This window comes from Lutra lutra, chromosome 9 (assembly GCF_902655055.1).
Source record: "Lutra lutra chromosome 9, mLutLut1.2, whole genome shotgun sequence".
NCBI lineage: Eukaryota > Metazoa > Chordata > Mammalia > Carnivora > Mustelidae > Lutra > Lutra lutra.
The window spans coordinates 24,177,519-24,196,917 of record NC_062286.1 but is presented as its reverse complement, the minus strand read 5'-3'; the positions used below and the strand labels follow the sequence as shown (position 1 = coordinate 24,196,917).

General features: G+C 43.5%; 5 protein-coding genes and 1 long non-coding RNA gene across 6 annotated transcripts; all 6 read left to right on the top strand.

Annotated features, from left to right (window-relative positions):
- The first annotated feature begins 474 nt into the window (after positions 1-474).
- On the top strand, positions 475-2,010 carry LOC125109393 (uncharacterized). Its single transcript, XR_007130213.1, has 3 exons — positions 475-570; positions 1,231-1,285; positions 1,498-2,010. It is a non-coding gene; the product is annotated as an uncharacterized LOC125109393 (long non-coding RNA).
- Positions 2,011-3,162: 1,152 nt separating this feature from the next.
- On the top strand, positions 3,163-4,671 carry LOC125109777 (uncharacterized). Its single transcript, XM_047746931.1, is given in 4 exon segments — positions 3,163-3,483; positions 3,485-3,901; positions 3,903-4,055; positions 4,651-4,671. Coding segments are annotated over 4 exon segments (912 nt in total).
- A 74-nt stretch (positions 4,672-4,745) lies between these two features.
- LOC125109776 (uncharacterized protein C2orf16-like) lies at positions 4,746-6,638 on the top strand. The gene is given in 5 exon segments (XM_047746930.1): positions 4,746-4,799; positions 5,042-5,101; positions 5,103-5,316; positions 5,319-6,584; positions 6,619-6,638. Coding segments are annotated over 4 exon segments (1,296 nt in total). The 3' UTR covers positions 6,287-6,584; positions 6,619-6,638.
- A 583-nt stretch (positions 6,639-7,221) lies between these two features.
- LOC125109388 (uncharacterized protein C2orf16-like) lies at positions 7,222-9,003 on the top strand. The gene is given in 2 exon segments (XM_047746302.1): positions 7,222-8,190; positions 8,193-9,003. Coding segments are annotated over 2 exon segments (1,005 nt in total). The 5' UTR covers positions 7,222-7,250; the 3' UTR covers positions 8,258-9,003.
- LOC125109775 (uncharacterized protein C2orf16-like) lies at positions 8,549-13,544 on the top strand. Its single transcript, XM_047746928.1, is given in 3 exon segments — positions 8,549-8,662; positions 10,321-13,398; positions 13,400-13,544. Coding segments are annotated over 3 exon segments (3,258 nt in total). The 3' UTR covers positions 13,466-13,544.
- A 2,274-nt stretch (positions 13,545-15,818) lies between these two features.
- Positions 15,819-19,133, top strand: LOC125109387 (uncharacterized protein C2orf16-like). Its single transcript, XM_047746301.1, is given in 5 exon segments — positions 15,819-16,754; positions 16,757-17,004; positions 17,006-17,344; positions 17,347-18,019; positions 18,022-19,133. Coding segments are annotated over 5 exon segments (2,391 nt in total). The 5' UTR covers positions 15,819-15,961; the 3' UTR covers positions 18,360-19,133.
- The last annotated feature ends 266 nt before the right edge of the window (positions 19,134-19,399 follow it).

Sequence of the window (19,399 nt, the reverse complement as noted above, 5' to 3'; positions counted from 1 at the left end):
TTCACCTAAAAACTTTCTGCTGATTCTTCAGACTCCAGTACAAATGGCCACTTCTTGAGGAATTTTTCCCATCTCTCCCAGGCAGTTAATCCCTGTCCTTTTATTCTCTAACACTTATATTTCTGTTATATATTTATTTATTAATGAATCTATAAATTTTAATAAATTTATTTATCAATATATTTAGATGTTTCTGTTATATATTTATTTATATATTATTTATGTGTTATAGTATTTACCACACTGTATTATAACTTAGCTGTTTAGACTATCTGTTTTCCCCATTAATGTGAATTCCCAGAATACAGGGGTCATATTTATCTTTGTAGTCCTAGCACCCAACCTAATGCCTAGAACTTAGTAAGCACTCATTAAATGATCTATGAATACATGCATGGGGTGCCAGTTGTGCTGTGGTTATGGACACCAACTGTATCAATATTTGTGTCTATAAGAGGAAATGTGCTCTTTATTCTCTAACCTAGAACATTTTCTGATTTTATTCTTTTCTCTTTGTGCCTCTCTAGACTTCAAAGCAGCAAAAATTGAAAAAGCTCCAGAAACTCACAGGTCAGAAAGATCCTATCCTTTATTCTTCAGCTCAAGGCTAATGACAAATCAACTGTGGGTCTGCTTTAAGACTCCAGACTTTAATAACAGATTGAGGGAGGGAATTTGAAAAAGATTATGTAAATGAAAGAAATGTGCTTATTCTTTCTAGCATCTCCAAAGATGCTAGATTCTTTTTAGCAACTTCCAAAGAGATGTAAATGGATTGATAATTCTTCCTATGCTTCCTTTCCCCATGCTTTCTTGCCTAATTTTCATTTTGTATAGAACTCAAAGTATCAGGAAAGAAATTTGGTGAGATTAATGTTTAGTGCAGGAAGTTCCGATAACATTTTCCCCTGTCATAGGCACTGGATAGACTCCTTTGGGGGAAAAAAATATGTGTTATGAACTTTGGTTCCCCTACTCCAACTCCCTACTCGCATGATTGTTCCTGCTCTTTCCAACAGCTTCATCTACTCCATGGTGAAGGCAGCATAGTAGAGTTCAAAATATAAAAACTTGAGCCCTGGGTTAAGTCTGAGCTCTACCACTAATTAACTCAATGATCCTAGGCATGATTTCACCTTTGTTTCTTATCTGTAAAACAAGGGGGGTGGAACAAGGTAGAGGTGGTATCAACAATTAGGGTGCTAAAAGTTTCTTTACCTCTGCTCCCAGCTTCCCAGTGGGAAGAAAATCTTAGGATGAGCTGCTCTGAAGCTAATCGGACACAGTGAGTAGAGTTGACCTTCACTATCTATTCCTCCTCTCTTCAGCTTACTCTACTGATAAACTCTGTAGGAGTTAGGAGAAAGGTAACTAGTACTGTTTTACTTCCCTTGCAATGATAGCTGTTCCTTTTCTAAGTTAAGTCACTATTCTTACTGGTTTCCTTACTAGTACTTTAATATCACTTCAGTGACATTGACCTACTCTTGTGTCCAGCTTTTCAGGTCTCCCTATGGGATGGGCCCAGGAGTATGTACTCTGGTCAATGGACAGAAGTCTTCAACAGATCTTCCAACATCTGGAATGTGCAAGGTCAGGGAAGGTCGTTTCTGGGAGGAGGTTGGGTGGTGGAAGTTTTTGTTTTTGTCTTAAGTAAACTCTACTTGAATTGAATTGAATTGAATTCTTGAGATCAAGAATTGCATGCTCTACCAACTGAGCCTAGCCAGATGCTCCAAAGGTGGTAGAACTTTTAAGAGGGAGGGAGGAAGAGACCAAAGAAGGGAGGTAGTAGAGAGGGAAAGAGGGAGGGAAAAAGAGAGGGAAAAGAGTGATTGTTAGTTGGTTGCTCATTTACTTAGTTTGGGCAGTGGGGATAAATTCTGGGTCCAAAGGTTTAGTCCATGGATCATTTCTGATTGGAATGGAGACCCATACCTTCCTCTCCTCCTCGGAGAGGAATTCTTTACTTAAGTAATTGATATTGGGGAAAACAACCTCTTTTGTTGTTATTGTTCTCCTCAGGACAAAATATTTCACATTTGAAATAGCCATCACCTTTCCCTTTTCCTACTTTTTCCTGCCCCAAAGCAAATGGAAACTTTTCTTTATTTCCTAGATCAACTCTTATGGAATTCTGTTTGCCTGAATCACAGGATACGATTTCTTCCTCCACCTCCTCTGTGCTTGTGGCTCGGGAGCCTGTTCTACCCTGTTGTGGCTGTAGGAAGGCAAAACATTCTACTAAGGACAGCAGCTCCTCCGGATCATTATGCAACAACTCCAGCCTGTCCCACCTTCCCGTCTTTTCTGAAGGAACGACCCGGCAAATCCGGAGCCATAGTTTACCTATTTTACCCAAAAACCAGTCTTCATGTTCAGGAACCAAGGCACAGCCCTGCCTCCTTTTCAGCTCTCAGAGTTTGGGAAATCAAAACTTCTACAGAATTTGGCAGCTCTTTCACCCTTAAGATCCCAAAACTCTTTTATCAACTCTGTGTTCGAATCCCCAGATTTCTGCCAACAAGAAAAAACAAAGAATGGGGGAGAGAGCAAGAGTCATTTGACATTGGATCATGGGCCAGATTTTATTTTCACCAAGGCAAGACCACGATTCTCAGGGTGGGCTCCAATCCGGCTCTCTCCTTTGGCTAGGTGGGAGTTAGAGGGACATATGGCTTGGAAGGTTTATACTTTGAGGGAACAAACAGTGCCTCTGCCTGTAAGGGAATCATGGGCAATGCTGAATTATTTAATTGAGGCACAAGGAGGAGTTCCCAAACCACAGAAACCTCAAATCCAGGTCTCTATGCCCATTCATCAAAGCACTGAACAAAGTCTCTACAATAAATTCCCAAACTGTCCATCATTTCAGCTCCATGTGAATACTGGAGTGGAATCTGGATTAAATCGAACAGAAACAAAAATTTCACAGTCACTTATCCCAGGTAAGCAGTCACAACTTGGGGATGGCCCGCAAATCCTTGAATCCAGGCCCTTAGTTACATCATTGGGCACTCTGCTTCCCAAAAGTTTAGGAGCTGACGTAATTCCAGAGAAAACCACTGGACTGCAGAAGGAGCCAAAACATGTTCTAGAACTTAATATAGAACAGGGGTCATAGGTCTTCTGGAAAAAAGGATTCAGCAGCATAAGTCCCACATGACTCATGTGGAATTGACCCCAAGGCTACCATGTCAAGTTACAGACAGCATAAAGGTAACTCCTTTAGCATTACTTCAAGTCATGGCTTCAATGGGGATGATCCCAGAATCACATTCAGAAGTGATAGAATCTGTGGGTTTGTTCCCACAGCCACCAGACAAAGTTGGGAAACCAATGGAAACCACAAAAAAAGTGAGTGTAAGCACTAAACCATCATATCAAGTCACTAAACCAGTGGAGGTAACACCAAGTGCTCAGCATCAAGTTATGGAATCCAAGATGACCTCCAGACCCCTGAATCAAGTCACAGATAATGTGACAGGTAACTCCTGCAGCATTGCTTCAAGTCATGGATTCTATGGGGATGATTAATGAATCACATCCACATATCGTAAAACCAGTGGGAATAACCCCAGGAACACCATCTCGAGCCATGAAATCAGGGGAAATAACCACATCGTTGGACCATAAAGTCATACCATCAGGAAAGATGCATCCAAAGGCACAATATACAGTTGTGGAAACTGTGGAAATGACTTTTGGGCCACATCCTGAAGTTACTGAATCAGTGAATATAACCTCAAAGCCACAAAGTCAAATCACAGGACCAGTGAAGATTCCTCCAGGGCCAGTATGTCAAAATACAAGATCATTGGAAATGATCTCCAGTCCATTGCATCAAGTTACTGATTACACGAAAGTTACTCCAGTGGCACTATTACAAGCTATGGATTTCAGTGGGAATAATTCCACCAGCACCGCCACATGTTATAAAATCTGGAGATTCACAGTCTGAAATTGCAACTTTGGCCCCAGGAGCAGTTCAACCAGTTAGTTTGACATCTTCTAGCTCTCCTCCTACTATTGGTTCACCTGGAGTTGTGGAATCTGTGGGTTTACCTCCAAAGCCACCACTTAAAGTCACAGAATCAGTAGGGATGATTCCAATGCCATCACATCAATCCATACATTCTTTAAAGGTAACTCCAGTAGCACTGGGGTCATCCATGGGAATGATCATAACACCACAATCACAAGTTGCAGAAACTCAGGATTTGACCTCAAGGCCAGTATCTCAAGTCAGGAAACCTCTGGAGTTGACTCCTGGGTCATGGATTCAAGTGCAAGACTCTGTGGAGATGACTCCACAACCATATGTTCAAGGCACAAAAACTACAGCATTAACCCCAGGGCTACCTCATCAAGTCATGGAATCTCCAAGTTTGACCCCATGGCATCAGATCTTAGAATCTTCAGAGAAGAGTCCAAGGCAAAGCCATCAAATGATGGAAACTATGAGGTCGGCTTCTGACCCCATAACCAGAAATCTGACTGAGTCAAAACAGTCACATCATGAAATAATGGAAGATTTTGGGACAGTCCCAGGATCACTGGGTCAAAGAACAGCATCTAAGGAAATGAGCCAAAAGCCACTGCATCAAGTCACAGAATTTGCAGTAATGACCACCACATCTCTACTTCCAGGTGCAGAATATTTGGGGGTAAAGCCAATGCCACAACTTAAGACTGTGGATTCTATGAAGTTACCCCCAGGATTGCACAATGTAACATCTATAGACATGACTCCAGGTTCGGTCCCACAGATGGTGAAATATGGACAGCAGATCCCAACTGTGAGCCCTGTAGAATTGGCCCCAGAACTTCAACTACAGATTGTAACATCTAATGAGTTGGCTCCTATTTCACAGCTGGAAAGTGGGAATTCTGTGCAGTTAGCCCCAGGGTCTCAGCTTCCAGGTGTGAAATCTATATATTTTACCCTAGGAACACAACAACAACATGGAAAATCTGCTGAATTAGCCCAGGCACCACAGTTGCAAAATAGAAATTGCTAGATTTGACCCACAATTCACAGTTGCAAGGTCTGGAATATGTTCATTTGGCCCTACCACTGAAGTTTTCAGATTACAAAAGCTGTGGAGCTGATCCTAAGACCACCACAGGAAGAGAAGAAATCCATGGAGTTTGCCCCAAAGCCATGGTTACAAGATGAAAGATCTAAGGAGACAGCCCCAGTACTACTGCTTAAAGATGTGAAATTTCCTCAAATGGTAGAATGTAGAAATGTGATTCCTGAAACACAGGTGGAAAGTATGAAATATGAGGAGCTGATCTCAGGGCACACATTCAAGCAGTAAAATCTGCAGAGCTGAACCTCAAGCCAAATCATCAAGCCACAGAACCTGAAGGATTAACCCCATGGCATCAAGCTTTGGAATCTTCAGGAATGATCCCAGAGCCAGGATATCAAGGAGCAGAAGTAGAGTTGACTTCTGACCCTTGTCACCACAGGAAAGAATCTATGGAGTTGACACAATCATCTTTAAGAAGTACTCCAGGGCCATTGAACCAGACTTCAGAATCTATGCAGGTGAACTCAGTGCCATTCCAAGGTGCTCTTGAGACAATGCTCCAAGGCATAAAAGCCTTGGAGACTCGAATGCCTCAACACATAATACAAGAAGTTCCAGAGTTAGTACCAGGATCAGAGATGCAAGGAATGAATCCAGAAGTGTTGAACCCAGAGTCCCAAAGTATGAAGTTTGTTCATCTGAATCTAGGACCGTATTCAGAATTTATGAACTATAAGAAGTTGACCCCAGAACCTCAATTTCAAGGTGTGAAATCTGTGCCGCTGACCCCAGAACCGCAGCCCCAAAGTACAAAACCTGAGGAGTTAACTCTAGGTCCGTTAATGCATGGCAATAAAGTTGTGGATTTAACTGTACCACTGGAAGTATCTAAGAGGTCGATTCCTGAAACACACATACATGTTGAATCGAGGAAACTAAGCTTGGAACCACATTTACAAGCAACGACATCTTTGGGTCCAACTTCTAGACCACGGCATCAAGACACAGCATCCGTAAAGTTAGCTTCTGAGACCTGGCCACAAGAGGAGGAATCTGTGAAATTACTCCCAGAGCAAGTCACAGGAACTACTGGGATGATGCCCAGGCCATATTTTCAGAATTTTTCAGAGATGACTCCGGGGCCAGGCCATCAAGACAGAGAAACTGCACAGCTCTTTTCTGGGGCTTTTCTCCAAGTGGCATTAACACCAAAACCAACAGGTCAAGTTACAGAATCTACAGAATGACTCTAAAGCCACACCTTCAAGTTACTGAGCCTTCAGAGATACTCCTAAGGTCAGAATACGAAAACACAGAACCTTTTGGGTTGGCATTGTCTCAAGTTGAACATATCCAGGAGACGATGCCAGTACCACCATATTCAGTAAAAGGATCCCTGGAATTGACTTTAGGGCCACGAATGCAATATGAGAAAGCAGAGCCACTAATGCAAAATTTGAAATCTGTGAAGTTAACCCCTGAGTCATCCCCAGTAGTGGTTGGACCTAAACAATTTATCACAGGACCCAAACGACGTGTTCCGGAGTTGACCCCAGGACCCAAACGACGTGTTCCGGAGTTGACCCCAGAGCCACAGTTCCAGGGAGTGAAGTCTATGCCGCTGCATCCAGAGCCACAATTACCAGATGTGGAACATGTTAACCCAAGCCAGCAGCCGGCTACTACTGGAACGGCGGACTCTGAGAAGCTGATACAAGAGCCAACACCACAACGTACAATATCAGAGGAATTGACTAAGGGGGCACAGCTTCAGGGTGTGAAATTGATCCCAGGCCCACATTTGCAAAGTGTCCGATTTTCAAATTTACCTCCAGGACCACTTCTTCAAGGAGAAAAACCTGTAGATTTCATCTCAAGGTCCCCACATCATAGTGTGAAATCTGATGCACTGACCCCAGGTTCCCCAGTGCAAGAAATCAGATTGTCAGATTTTACCCCAGGGCCAAAGCATCAAAGTGTTACGTCCATACAACTGTCTCCAGAACCAGAAACTCAAGGTATGAAATCTGTGGAACAAAACTCAGGACCACACTTGCAAGATGTCAGATTTTCTGATTTGACCTTAGAACCAAAGCATCAAGGTTTGAAACATGTGCAATGTATACTGGGACACAGCTTCAAGATATACAATCCTTAGGATTTGTAACAGAATCACCTTTGCCATTAAGCCAAGGGCTCTTGAGTGAAAATATGAAAACTCTTCCGTCTATTGAAGGATCCCAGTTTCACAGCATGCAGTCTATGAAATTGACCTCAGAACTACAGTTTCAAGGTGTGAAGTCTCAGGAACTGAACCTAGGGCCAAGGCAGCAAGATGTCAAATTTTCTGAATTGACCTCAGGGCCAAAACTTCAAGGTGTCAAATTGGGGGAGCAAACCCCAGGATCAGTGTTTAATGGTGGAAATTCTGTAGAGATGACTCCAGAATTAGCATTTCAAGATTCTAAATTAGCAAAGACATCTCCAGGGCTTCAAGATATAAAACAGGTGGGGCTTACCCCAGGGCCATGGTTACAAGATGTCAAATTTTGTGATCTGACATCAGGAACTCAACCTCAAGGTGTGAAATCTTCAGAGTTAAACTCAGGGCCACAACTACAATATGTGAAATTTTTTGAGTTGACCCCAAACCCAAAGATGCAGGGAGTAAGATCTGTGGGGTTGTCCCCAGGACCTCAAAAGCAAGTGGTCAAGCCTGATAGGCTAGTACCAGAGACACTGTTTCAAGGTGTAAAAAATTTAGGGATGGACCAAATGTCCAACTTGGAAGGTAACATTTCTTATAGAATTGTCTCCCAGCCAGAGAAACCAGATGAAAAATCTGTGGGGTTGACTCCTGAGTCACAGTTGCCAAGTGTAAACTATTCTGAGTTGGCTAGAAGAACACAGTTACAAGGTATAAAATCTTCTGAATTGATCCAAGGGCCAGGTCTGGGGGGTATGAAACCAATGGAGCTGACCCCAGACTCAAAACTTCAAGGTGTAAAATCTGAGTTGTTGACCTCGGAGCTGGAAGATGGGAAATCTGTGGTCTTAACTACAGGACAGGGTCTAAAAGGTATGGAATCTACTTTGCTAACCCCTAGTCCACAACTGGAAGCTGAGAAATCTATGGAGACAACCACAGTGCCATGGATAGAATATGCCCAACCTGTGAAAAGCACCCAAGATACCAAGCTTCAAGGTACAACTTCTGACTTGATTCTGCATGCAAGAATTCAAGACTCCAAAGCTGTGGAGTTGGTCCAAAGAACCCAACTGCAAGATGTGCAAACTGTGGAACTGAAATTTGAGCCCCAGATGGAAGGTGAGAAAGCTGAGCCTTTTGCACCAGGGCCATTGCTCCAAGGGTCTGAACTGCAAGGTGTGAAACCCAAGGAACTGACTTTAGAGCCACAAACCCAAGATAGTAAACTTGTTGACAGTACCCCGTGTTTAAAGCATCCAAGTTTACAATCTGTAGAGGAAACTCCAGATCCAAAGCCGCAATGTGTAAAATCTGTAAAGTTGACCCCAAGGCCAAACAAACAGGAAGTAAAATCTGCGAAAGTGACCAGAAGATCAAAGTTTCAAGGAGTAAAAACTGTGGATTTAGCCCCAAGGCAACAGTTTCAAGAGACGGCACTCATGAATTTAACGTCTGGGCCAGAACAGGATGGCACGCTATCTGCAATCTCACCAAAGCAGCAATGTGTGAATTCAGAGCAGTTGAAGAGAGGGGCTAAGTCGGACGATGGGCTGTCTTTGGAGTTAACTCCAGAGCTAAAATTTAAAGGTAAAAAATTAGTAGACCTCAATTTTGAGTTACAGTTTGAAAGTATGAAATCAGACTTGACTCCAGAATCAAATATTCAAGGTTTAAAACCTAAAGAATTCAAACCTGAACCACTTCAACCACAGTTGCAAAGCATAAAGTCTCCTAAGTTGACCCCAGGGGCACCACTGCACCAGATTAAAGGCTCAGAGTTAGCTTCAGAGCCACCGCTTTGTGTAAAAACCGTTGAGCTGAAACAAGAGCCACTGCTTGAAAGTATGAGATGCATTCAGTGGATACCAGGACCTAAGTTCCAAGCTGTGAAATCTGTAGAGTTCAATCTCGGGTCACAGTCTCAAGGTGTTAAATCTGTAGGGTTGAAATCTTCCACACAGTTAAGAGATGTGAAGTCATCTGAATTGATTCTCGGGTCCAAAACTCAAGGTGCGATATATACAGAGTTCAACCTTGGGCCACGGTTGCAGAACATGAAAACCCCTGGGGTGCTCCCAGGAACACAGCTGCAAAAAGGGAAGGTTTTGGCATCAACCTCAGAGCCACAGCTTCAAGATGTCAAAACTACTGAGTTCAAAAAAGAGCCACAGCTGGAAAGAGTGAGGTGTATCCAGTGGATACCAGGACCTGATTTCCAAGGTGTGAAGTCTGTACGGTTACAGTCTCAAGGTGTCAAGTCTCTAGGGTTGAAACCTTTGATACAGTTCAAAGATAGAAAGTCATCTGCATTAACTCCAAGACCAAAGCTCCAAGATACACAATCTTCGGCATCACTCCAGGAACATAAGCTTCAAGACTGTGATTGGAAACCTTGTCTACAGGTTAGATGTGTGAAATCATGTGACACTGACTTCAAGGTCAAAGCTCTGTGATATAAAATTTATGCCACTGAAATCTAGGCTTTGCATGCATGATAGGAAATCTACTAAACTGACTGCAAACCAAAGCTTCAAGAAGTGAAACCCTTACAGTCACTCCCAGGAGCACAGCTTCAGGGTGTGAATTCTCTGATGCTTATGAAGATCTACAGCTTCCTGGTGTGAAATCTGGGGTATTAAGCCAAGTGTTCACAATTACAAAGCAATACAACTAGAGAATTGAACTCCCCACTACACTTGACAAGCACGAAAGTCATCTGAATTGACTCTTCAGACAAAGCCTCAAGGTGTGAAATCTGAGAATTTCAACTCTGGGTCACAGTGGCATGATCTAATACCTTCTAAGTTGTCACCTGAGATAAAGTCCAAGATAAGACATTTACTGAGTTAAATCCAAGTTCACAGTTGAAAGGTATAACATTTTCTACACTGATCACAGGAACAAAATTCAAGGTACCAAATGTACAGATTTCAACCTTGGGCCATTGTTACAACATGTGAATTCTTCTGAAAGGACCTCAAAGACAAAGCTTCAAAATGTAAAACATAAAGAAAGCTCTCCCAGTCCCCAGGTGCAAGTTGTGAAATCTTCTGACCTGACCCTTGGATCAAGCTTCAAAATGTGCAGTTGGTGTTCAATCCTGACCCACAGTTTCAAGGAGTGAAATGTTCTAAATTAATCTCAGAAACAAAGTTTCAAGATGTGGAATCTGTGAATGTCAAACCTGGGCCACAGCTGAGAGGTGTGAAATCTTCTGAATTGATACAGGGGACAAAGCTTCAAAAAGTGAAGTCTGTGGATTTCAAGTCAGGCCCCCAGTTGGAAGATATGACATCTTCTAGGTTGATCATGGGTATAAAGCTTCAAGATGTAAAATCTATGAATTTCAAGTCTGGACCACACTTGAAGGATGGGAAATCTTCACAAGTGATCCCAAGGGAAAAGCTTCGAGGTGTGAAATCTGCAGAATTGAAAGCTAATCCAAAGTTACAAGGTGAGAAATCTTCTGATTTGACCCTGGAGGGGAAGTTTTCAGGTATGAAAGCAGGCCCACAGTTACAAGATGTGAAATGTTCTGAGTTGATCATGGGTATAACGCTTCAAGATAAAAAATCGACAGGGTTTGGTTCTAGATCACACTTGCAAGGTATGAGATCTTCTGAAGTGATCCCAGGGTCAAAACTTCAACAAGTGAAACCCTCTGAGTTCAACCATGGTCCAAAGCTACAAGGTGGGAAATCTGATTTAATTCAGGTGAGGAAGCTTCAAGGTGTGAAGTCTGTGGAGTTCAACCCCGGACCACAGAGACAAGGTGAGAAATCTGATTTGAAGCTAGAGTGCAGGCTCCAAGATTTGAAATCTGTTGAGTTAAAACCGGTTCTGCAGTTACAAGGTGTACCATCTTCTGAATTAACACCAAAAACAAAGCTTCGAAGTGGAGAATCTGTGGAGTTCCTTACCAGACCCACGTGGCAAGACATGAAACCTCTTGAGTTGACTCTAGGTGCAAAGACCCAAGATGTGAAATCTTTGGGGTTTGAGTCAGTCCCACAGTTACAAAATAGGAAATTGCCTATGTTGACACCAGGATCACACATTCAAGGCATGAAATCTCTGAAATTCAGCCCTGGGGCAACGTTGCAAGGTGCAAAATCTCCTGAGTCTGTAAAGCTTCAAATAATGAAAACCACAGAGGTCAACCAGGACCTAGAGTTCCAGGTCGCAAAACCCTCTGAGTTAGCCTTGGAATCAAAGATTTGCAATGTGATATCTTCCGAGTTCAATGCTGGGAAGCAGCAGCAAGAAGAGAAGTCTTTTAAGTTGAAACCATGGCCAGAGCTTCAAAGTGTGAAATTTGTGGTATACAGCCCTGGACCACATTTGCAACATATAAAATCTTCAGAATTGTGCAAAGAGACAAAGCTCCAAGATGTGAAATCTAAAGACTCCAATCCTGAGCAACAGTGGCAAGATGTTAAATCCTCTGAGTTATGCCAGGGATCAAGGCTTCAAGGTATGCCATCCTTCAAGCTCAATCCTGGGCCACAGTTACAAGAGATAAAACCTGAGTTGTGCACAGACAGGAAGCTTCCATATGAGCCATTTCTGGAAACGAAGCATCAGCCTAAATTACAAGGTGGGAAATCCTCTGAATTTAATCTAGCCCCACAGCTTCAGTGTATAAATGTTAGGGCATTCAGTACTGGACCACAATTGAATGGTGTAAAATCTGAGTTGAATTCTGGATCAGAGCCTCGAGGTATAAAATCCCAGGTGTTCTGCCCTGGGCCACCTTTGCAAGATGTGAATTCTTCTGCATTTATTTCAAAACCAAAACTTCAGTGTGTAAATTCTGTTGGATGCAAATCTGAGCCACCCTTGCAAGGTATAAACCCTTCTGAATTAACTTCAGTTTCAAAACTTCAAGGTACAAAGTCTTCTGAGTTGAGTTCAGAGATCCCAAGGGAGACAACTATGGTGTTCAACCTTGATCCACATTTGCAAGATTTGAAATCTGAATTGATTCCAGGGTCAAAGTTTCTTGCTATAGCACCCATGGAATGCAACCCTGAGCCACAGATGAAGTGTGTAAATTCTTCTAAGTTGAATCCAGAGCCAAAATTACAATGTGCAAATTCTATGGGGTGCAAACCTGGGCCACTTTTGCAAGGTGTACAGTCCTTTGAATTGACTTCAGGGACAAAATGTCAAGGTCCAGGATCTCAGGTGAATCCGGGGTCCAAGAGTCAAAGTGAGACATCTATGGTGTTCAGCGCTGAACCACATTTACAAGATTTGAAATCCGAATTGATTCCAGGGTCAAAGTTTCTTGCTGTAGCACCTATGGAGTGCAACCCTGGGCCACAGGTGAAGTGTGTAAATTCTTTGGAGTTGGATCCAGAGCCAAAAGTACAATGTGCTAATTCTATGGGGTATGAACTTGGGCCACCTTTGCAAGGTATACAATCTTTTGAGTTGACTTCAGGGGTTAAATGTCAAGGTATGGGATCTTTTGATTTGAATCTGGGGTCAGAAGTTCTAGGTATAAAATCTCTTATGTTCGACCCTGTGCAACATTTACAGAATGTGAAACGTGAATTGAGTCCAGGGACAAAGTTTCAAGGTATAACATCACAAGAATTAAACTGTGGCCCACAGCTGCAAGGTGTGAATTCTTCTGATTTGAATTTTGGGTCAGAACTTCAATGCATAAATGCTATAAAGTTTAATCCAGACCCACAGATGCAAGGCATGAAACCCTCTGACTTGAATCCTACGTCACAATATCAAGGTACAAAATCTATTCTGTTCAACCCTGGACCACATTTGCAAGGTGTAAAATCTTCTGAGTTAATCCCAGGGGCAAAGTTTCCAGAAATCCAGTTTTTGGAGAATCACTGTGGGTCACAGCAACAAGCTGTGCACTCAGTGTTCACTGTAGGCTCTTCGCTGAATGGTATGAAATCTGTGTTATTTTTACCAAAGCCACTGCTTGAAGATGTAAAGTCTGTGAAGACGAACAAAGAGCCAGTGTCTTGTGGTGGAAATTCTGTGAAACTGGCTTCAGGCTCTGAGCTGCAGGACTTGAAATGTGAGATGTTTGCACTAGAGCCATGTTTTACAAAAGTGAAATCTGTGGAGTTAAATCCAGGGCCACATCCTCAAGGTATGAATTCTGGGGAGTTGCCCTCACACCTCAGGCAGCACAGTGAGAGATCTGTGGTGTTTGCACCAAAGTTGTGTTTTCAAGATGTGAAATCTCTGGCGTTGAAACCAGGGTCACAACCTCAAGATGTGAATTCTAAGGATTTGATTTCTTGCCTCAGGCAGAAATCTATGGTGTTTGAATCAGAGCCATGTTCTCAAGATGTGACATCTTTGAAGTCAAACCTACAGCTACAGCCTCCAAGTGCTAATTCTTCAGGGTTTCCATCATGCCTAAGGTCACCAAGTGTTAATTCTGAGGTCTTTGCACCGGAACTATGTTTTCAAGATGTGAAATCTGTGGAGTTGACACCAGGGTCCCCACAGCAAGGTATGAATTGCCAAGAGTTGACTTCAGGATGGCAAGGTATGAAATCAACAGTGTTGGCACCAGAGCCAACTAAGAAGTTCATACCAGGACCCATGTTGCGTAGTGTGAAATTTTCAAATTTGTCTCCAGAATCACAGCGACAAGGTGAGAAACCTTTGGAGTCTACTCCAGAAGCAAAGTTGCAAAGTATAAAACATGTGACATTGTCTTCAGCATCTCTGCAACAAGATATGAAATCTGTAGAGTTACTACCAGGGTCACTGCTTCCAAGAACAAAATCTGAGGAACTAACTCCAAAGAGGAGCTATCAAATCACAGACTCCTCTGAGATAATCCCTAGGCCAGGGCATCAATTTGTAGAAGGTGCAGAGATGATCCCAACACCAAAGCCTCAAGTCCCTAAATCTGTGAATCTGGTGATCCCAACACCAAAGCATCAAGTCTCCAAATCTGTAAATTTGATTTCAGTACCAATTTATCATACCACAGAAAGGTTGGCATATCAAGGCAATGAAACTGTAGAAAAATCTGTGGGGTTGACCCCAAAGTCAACAAGTAAAACCATGGAATCTTCAGGAGTGCCTCTAAGGCTAGATCTTCAAGTCCCAGAATCTGTTCATCTGACTCATGTGCTAAGGAATCAAGGCTCTGAATCCTTAGAATTAACCTTAAAGAAAATCCCAGAAACTCTCGAGTTGCTCTCTCAGTCATGGCCTCAAGTTAAGGACTTGGGGGAATCATATACAAGGCCAGTGCAGGAAGTTACAGGATCTGAAGAGATGACACCAGAGCCCAAGCATCACACTACAGAAACTATGGGGTTGACCCCCAAAGCAAGGCCAACAGAGAAGGAATTCCTTGGCATGACCCCAAAGCCAATAAGTAAAACCACTGCATATACAGAGAGCGCTCCAAGGCCCTATACTCAAGCACTAGCATTTGCGGAGGTGATCTCCGAGAAAGACTGCAAAGGGAAGAATCAGAAGCACTGACTACAGAGTCATTACATCATGTCCCAGAATCTTCAGAGATGACACCAAGGCTAAGATATCCAGTTCCTGAATCTGTGGGTTCAACCTCTAAACAATGGCTTCAAAGGGAGGAATCTTTAGATTTGTCCCCAAGGCAAACAGGTCAAGCTACAGGACATGCAGAATCTGTAGAGCTCACATCTGAGACACGGCAGCAAGGGGATGGACCAATGGGGCTGACACAGTCACAGAATCAAAGTATGAAATATTCACAGATAGCTCCAGGACTACAGGGTCAAATTACAGAGTTTATGAGGATTAGTCCAAAGCCGCTAGATCAAGTCACAGGATCTACAAAGACACAGCTTCAAGCTGCTCAACCAATAGGAATAACCTCAATAAGCCCCCAAAAGTTGTTGAATATGTGAAAGTGACTCCTGGGCCACCACTTCAGGTTGTAAAGTCTGTAGCATTAACACCAGGGGAACCTCTCAAATGGTAGACTATGTTGAACTGACTCCAAAAGTACAAGATGTGAGACCTTCTGAGTTTACCTCAGGGCTATGGTTGCAAAGTGTAAAATCAAAGGAATTAACCACAGAGCCAACACACCAGATTTTGGATATAATGACAGTTGACAGGCTTTCAAATTGTAAAGACTGTGTTAATCCCACGGCCACCACTTCAAATTGTAAAATCTGAGGAATTAGCACCACTACCAATTCCTCAGATTGCAGAACCAATAGGAGTCTCCTTAGGATCAGCTACTGAAGTAATGGATTGTTTGGATTTCTTCCCAAGGCCACATCTTCAAGAAATGGTAGAACCTGTAGAACTAACTCTGAGGCCAAATACCGAAGAGAAATCTTCAGAATCACTCTCACAGCCAGCATTTCCTTTGGAGGAATCTACAGTGTTCACTCATGAACAAGGGCTTCAGGCTGTGAAAGGAATGGGGATAAAATAGGGCCTCCTCAAATCATGGAATGTGAGGATTTGAATCTAGTACAGGTATATCAGAATAGGGAATCTGAGGATTTTATTTCAAGAGAGGAGTTACAAATAGGGAATTATTTCTCTAGATTTCTACAGAACACTTCAAACTCGCTCATCTCAAGCTCTGTCGAAGCATCTGAATTAGGAAGCCTTTGTGATTTGGAGATGCCAGAAGTGTCAAGGGCCCTTGGATATAAAAAACTTTGGGACAGATATTTTGCAGTCTGAAGAATACTTTATAGACCCTACTATGATACAAACTTCAACCCTTCCCTTGTCCCTTCACAATCAACCCTCTGATAAGATAGCTAACATTGTAGAAATCCCACATTTTGAGATCCCAGGAGTGGGTGTCATATCTAAGAGGACTGATAAGAAGCAGGTGGAGAAGCTAGAGAATTCACTCCAGCGCCTATCCCAACATCCACTGCAAAGCTGGAGATCACCATCTAGGACCTTCCAGTCAGGATCAGGAACTCAAAGAGGCCTTAACTGGTCTGTCTTGAGCAGACAACAGAATGTCTGGGAGAATCACTCCTGGAGACAGCGACTACCCAGAAAATATCTCTCCAAGATGCTAGGGTTGGGGAATGTCTTGGGAACCACTATGGAAAGGAATCTTTGTTCTCAAACATCTTTAACGGAAAGAGCCACTGCAGATATCTGTCAATCTATTCAGAATTTATTTGGGGTTCCTGCGGAACTGATGGAACTTTCCAAGAGTCTGCTAGAGAAGAGTCGAAGTATTATTTCTCAGACTTCAGTGTCCAAAAACTACATTCAGAGACACACTTCCTATCATGGTCACGAACAAAGAATAGCCTTAAGGATGTGGACACGTAGCTCCATGTCCTCTATAATACAGCAACACTCTGGGGCTAGCGTGAAAATAAAGAAAAGTTCGAAGCTTAGTGACATATCCCAGGAAGTCATTCAGCACATGCCTGTTTCATGTACAGATGGCCAGCCTCCTGTCCCAGTAAATTTAGAGTCTTCCTTCAATATAGTTTTCACTAGGAAAGATTCTGTTCCAATGGAAGAGAGTGAGACTCACAGAGTTCACAGACAAGGATTTTTGAGTCCCAACACTGTCTCAAGCCAAGTTATCTTCCCCAGGCCAAGACTGACTTGTCAGAACAGTTCCAGTTGCTACAAGATCTGCAGCTAAAAATGGCAGCAAAACTGTTAAGGAGTCAAATACCCCCCAATGTACCTCCACCTCTAACTTCAGGTCTGGTTTTAAAATACCCTATCTGCCTACAGTGTGGCCTATGTGTAGGACTTAATTGCCAGTCATAAATTACAGGGCACTTTGGGGTCTTACCTTCTTATCTATCCACAGCTCCACCTTGTAAGCACTCCCGAAAACCACGGAGAGATTAAGGTGAGTCTTGGCTTTAGGTTGCGAACTAGGAAAAGATCCCAAGTCCCAAAGTACCACAGAAGAGACAGATCCATCACACCAAGGAGTTCTATATCACCATCACTAAGGAAAGCTAAAGTCTATACTCGAGCTTCCAAGAGTCCTACTTCTACAATGGATTTCCAGTCTGTATCTTCCCAGTCTCCTGCTCCTGTACAAGTCCACATCAGGCAAAGACAGTATAGGAGCCCTGCCCTAGCAGGAAAGACTGACAATTAGGAGGGCCAGGGCACTATGAGTTTACTCAAGTTCACTCTCTACCAGAGAGTGACTCTGAAAGCAATCAGGATGAAAAATGGGCTAAAAGGAGAACCAAAAAGACCCGTAGTTCAAAATACCCAAAGAAAAGAATCACTACGGGAGGCAGAACACAAAACACAAAGTTCTACACAAATGGTAGAACCACAATACGGAGTTCTTCTCGGGATTTACCAGACCAGTTAAGAAGGAAGAGGAATGGAGCATCTCAGACAACTACTGCCTCTTCACAAAGACAATCTAAGAAATCCTCCCAACCCAAATTCATTCAACGGCTTTTTCAAGGTCTAAAGCAAGCATTCCAGACAGCAGGCAGAATTATGGCTTTTGCCGGAAGAGAAGAGAAACTCACACCCAAGAAGCGAAACCACCATAGCTTTGTAAGGGAGAGAACCCCGTGTAATTCCTCGGAAAGGAGCCATCGCAGTCCCTCCGAGAGGCGCCATCGAAGTCGTCCTCGGAGGAGACATCACAGTTCCTCTGAAAGGAGCCATCAGAGTCCCTGTGAGAGGAGATGTCGCAGTCTCTTTCAGAAAACTCATCACAGTCCGTTGGAGGTGAGAGGACACAGCCCTATTGAGGGAAGACAGCACAGGCCCTCTGAGAGGAGTGGTCGCAGTTCCTCAGAACTCACTGTAGTCCCTCTGAAAGAAGTGGACGCAGTCTGTGTGAGGGGAACAGACACAGTCATTCTGAGCAGAGCCAACAGAGCCACTTTGAAAGGCGCCAGTACAGTTGGTGTGGGAAAACCCATCTCAGTCCCTCTGCGAGAACCCATCACAGTCCCGCTAAGGAGAGACTCAAACACAGCTGCCCCAGGGAGAGGCTCAGATATGGTCTGTCTGAAGATTGCAAGGGCTCCTCAAACACGTCTCCTAGGGACCACACACACAATACTCCCAAACAGGCCAAGTTTAGAGGCTTGAAGCTAACAGATGAGAAGAGATTCGTCCCCATTATTCACTGACTGGCTCAAGCCTTCACCGACCTGCCCCTTGTCTGGCTGCTTTCCTGCTCAGCCACTGCCTCGGATACCTGCACCCTCAGCAATCAAAGAGCCTCTAAGCCCCTCTACCAGGGGGGAGGGAAGGGCGGGAATGGGTCTGTAATTTCTCAAGATAAATAAAGGGGCGATAATTTATCTCCACCTAGAAAGACCACTCGTCGTGCTGGAGTGGGGAACGGAGGGTGAAGGGACATTGGGTGTCGCGCAAACGGATGGAACGCGAGGAAGGGGCCCTGAAGCCACGTTTGGGGCTCCAAACCCCACCTACAGCTTCCCAGGGCGGGGTCTCAGAGGAGGGAGTCCTGTCATGTGACTCCCTCCAGCCTTAGCCCCCTCCGAAGCTGCCAGGCAGAAGTAGAAGTTCAGACCCGGGATCGGAGGCTCTGACTCCACATCCCCCTCAAACTCCTCTAATACCATATTTCTCTGAATCAAAGATGCATCATTTACTTATTTTTTGTTATTTTTTGTTTTAGATAGCATGAGCGGGGAGGGGCAGAGGGAGAAGAAGAGCGAATCTAAGGCAGATTCCGCACCCAGTGCAGAGCCCAATGCAGACCTTGATCTCACAACCCAGAGATCATGTGCTGAGCCGAAAATTAAGAGTCAGCTGCTTTACCCACCAAGTCACCCAGGTACCCCAGATACATCATTTAAAACTTCACATGCAGGGGCGCCTGAATGGCTCAGCGGGTTAACCCTCTGCCTTCAGCTTGGGTCATGATCTCAGGGTCCTGGGATCGAGCCCCACATCAGGCTCTCTGCTCAGCAGGGAGCCTGCTTCCCCCTCTCTCTCTCTGCCTGCCTCTCTGCCTACTTGTGATCTCTCTCTCTCTGTGTCAAATAAATAAATAAATAAAATCTTTAAAAAAAAACCACAAAACTTCACATGCAACCCAATTTCTAAGATAATAAAATGTGATTATATATATGTTTAGGAATTGATGAAACCTACTGACTTGGCTTAACCATCTAGATTCTTCTTTTTAGGAGTCTTCTAT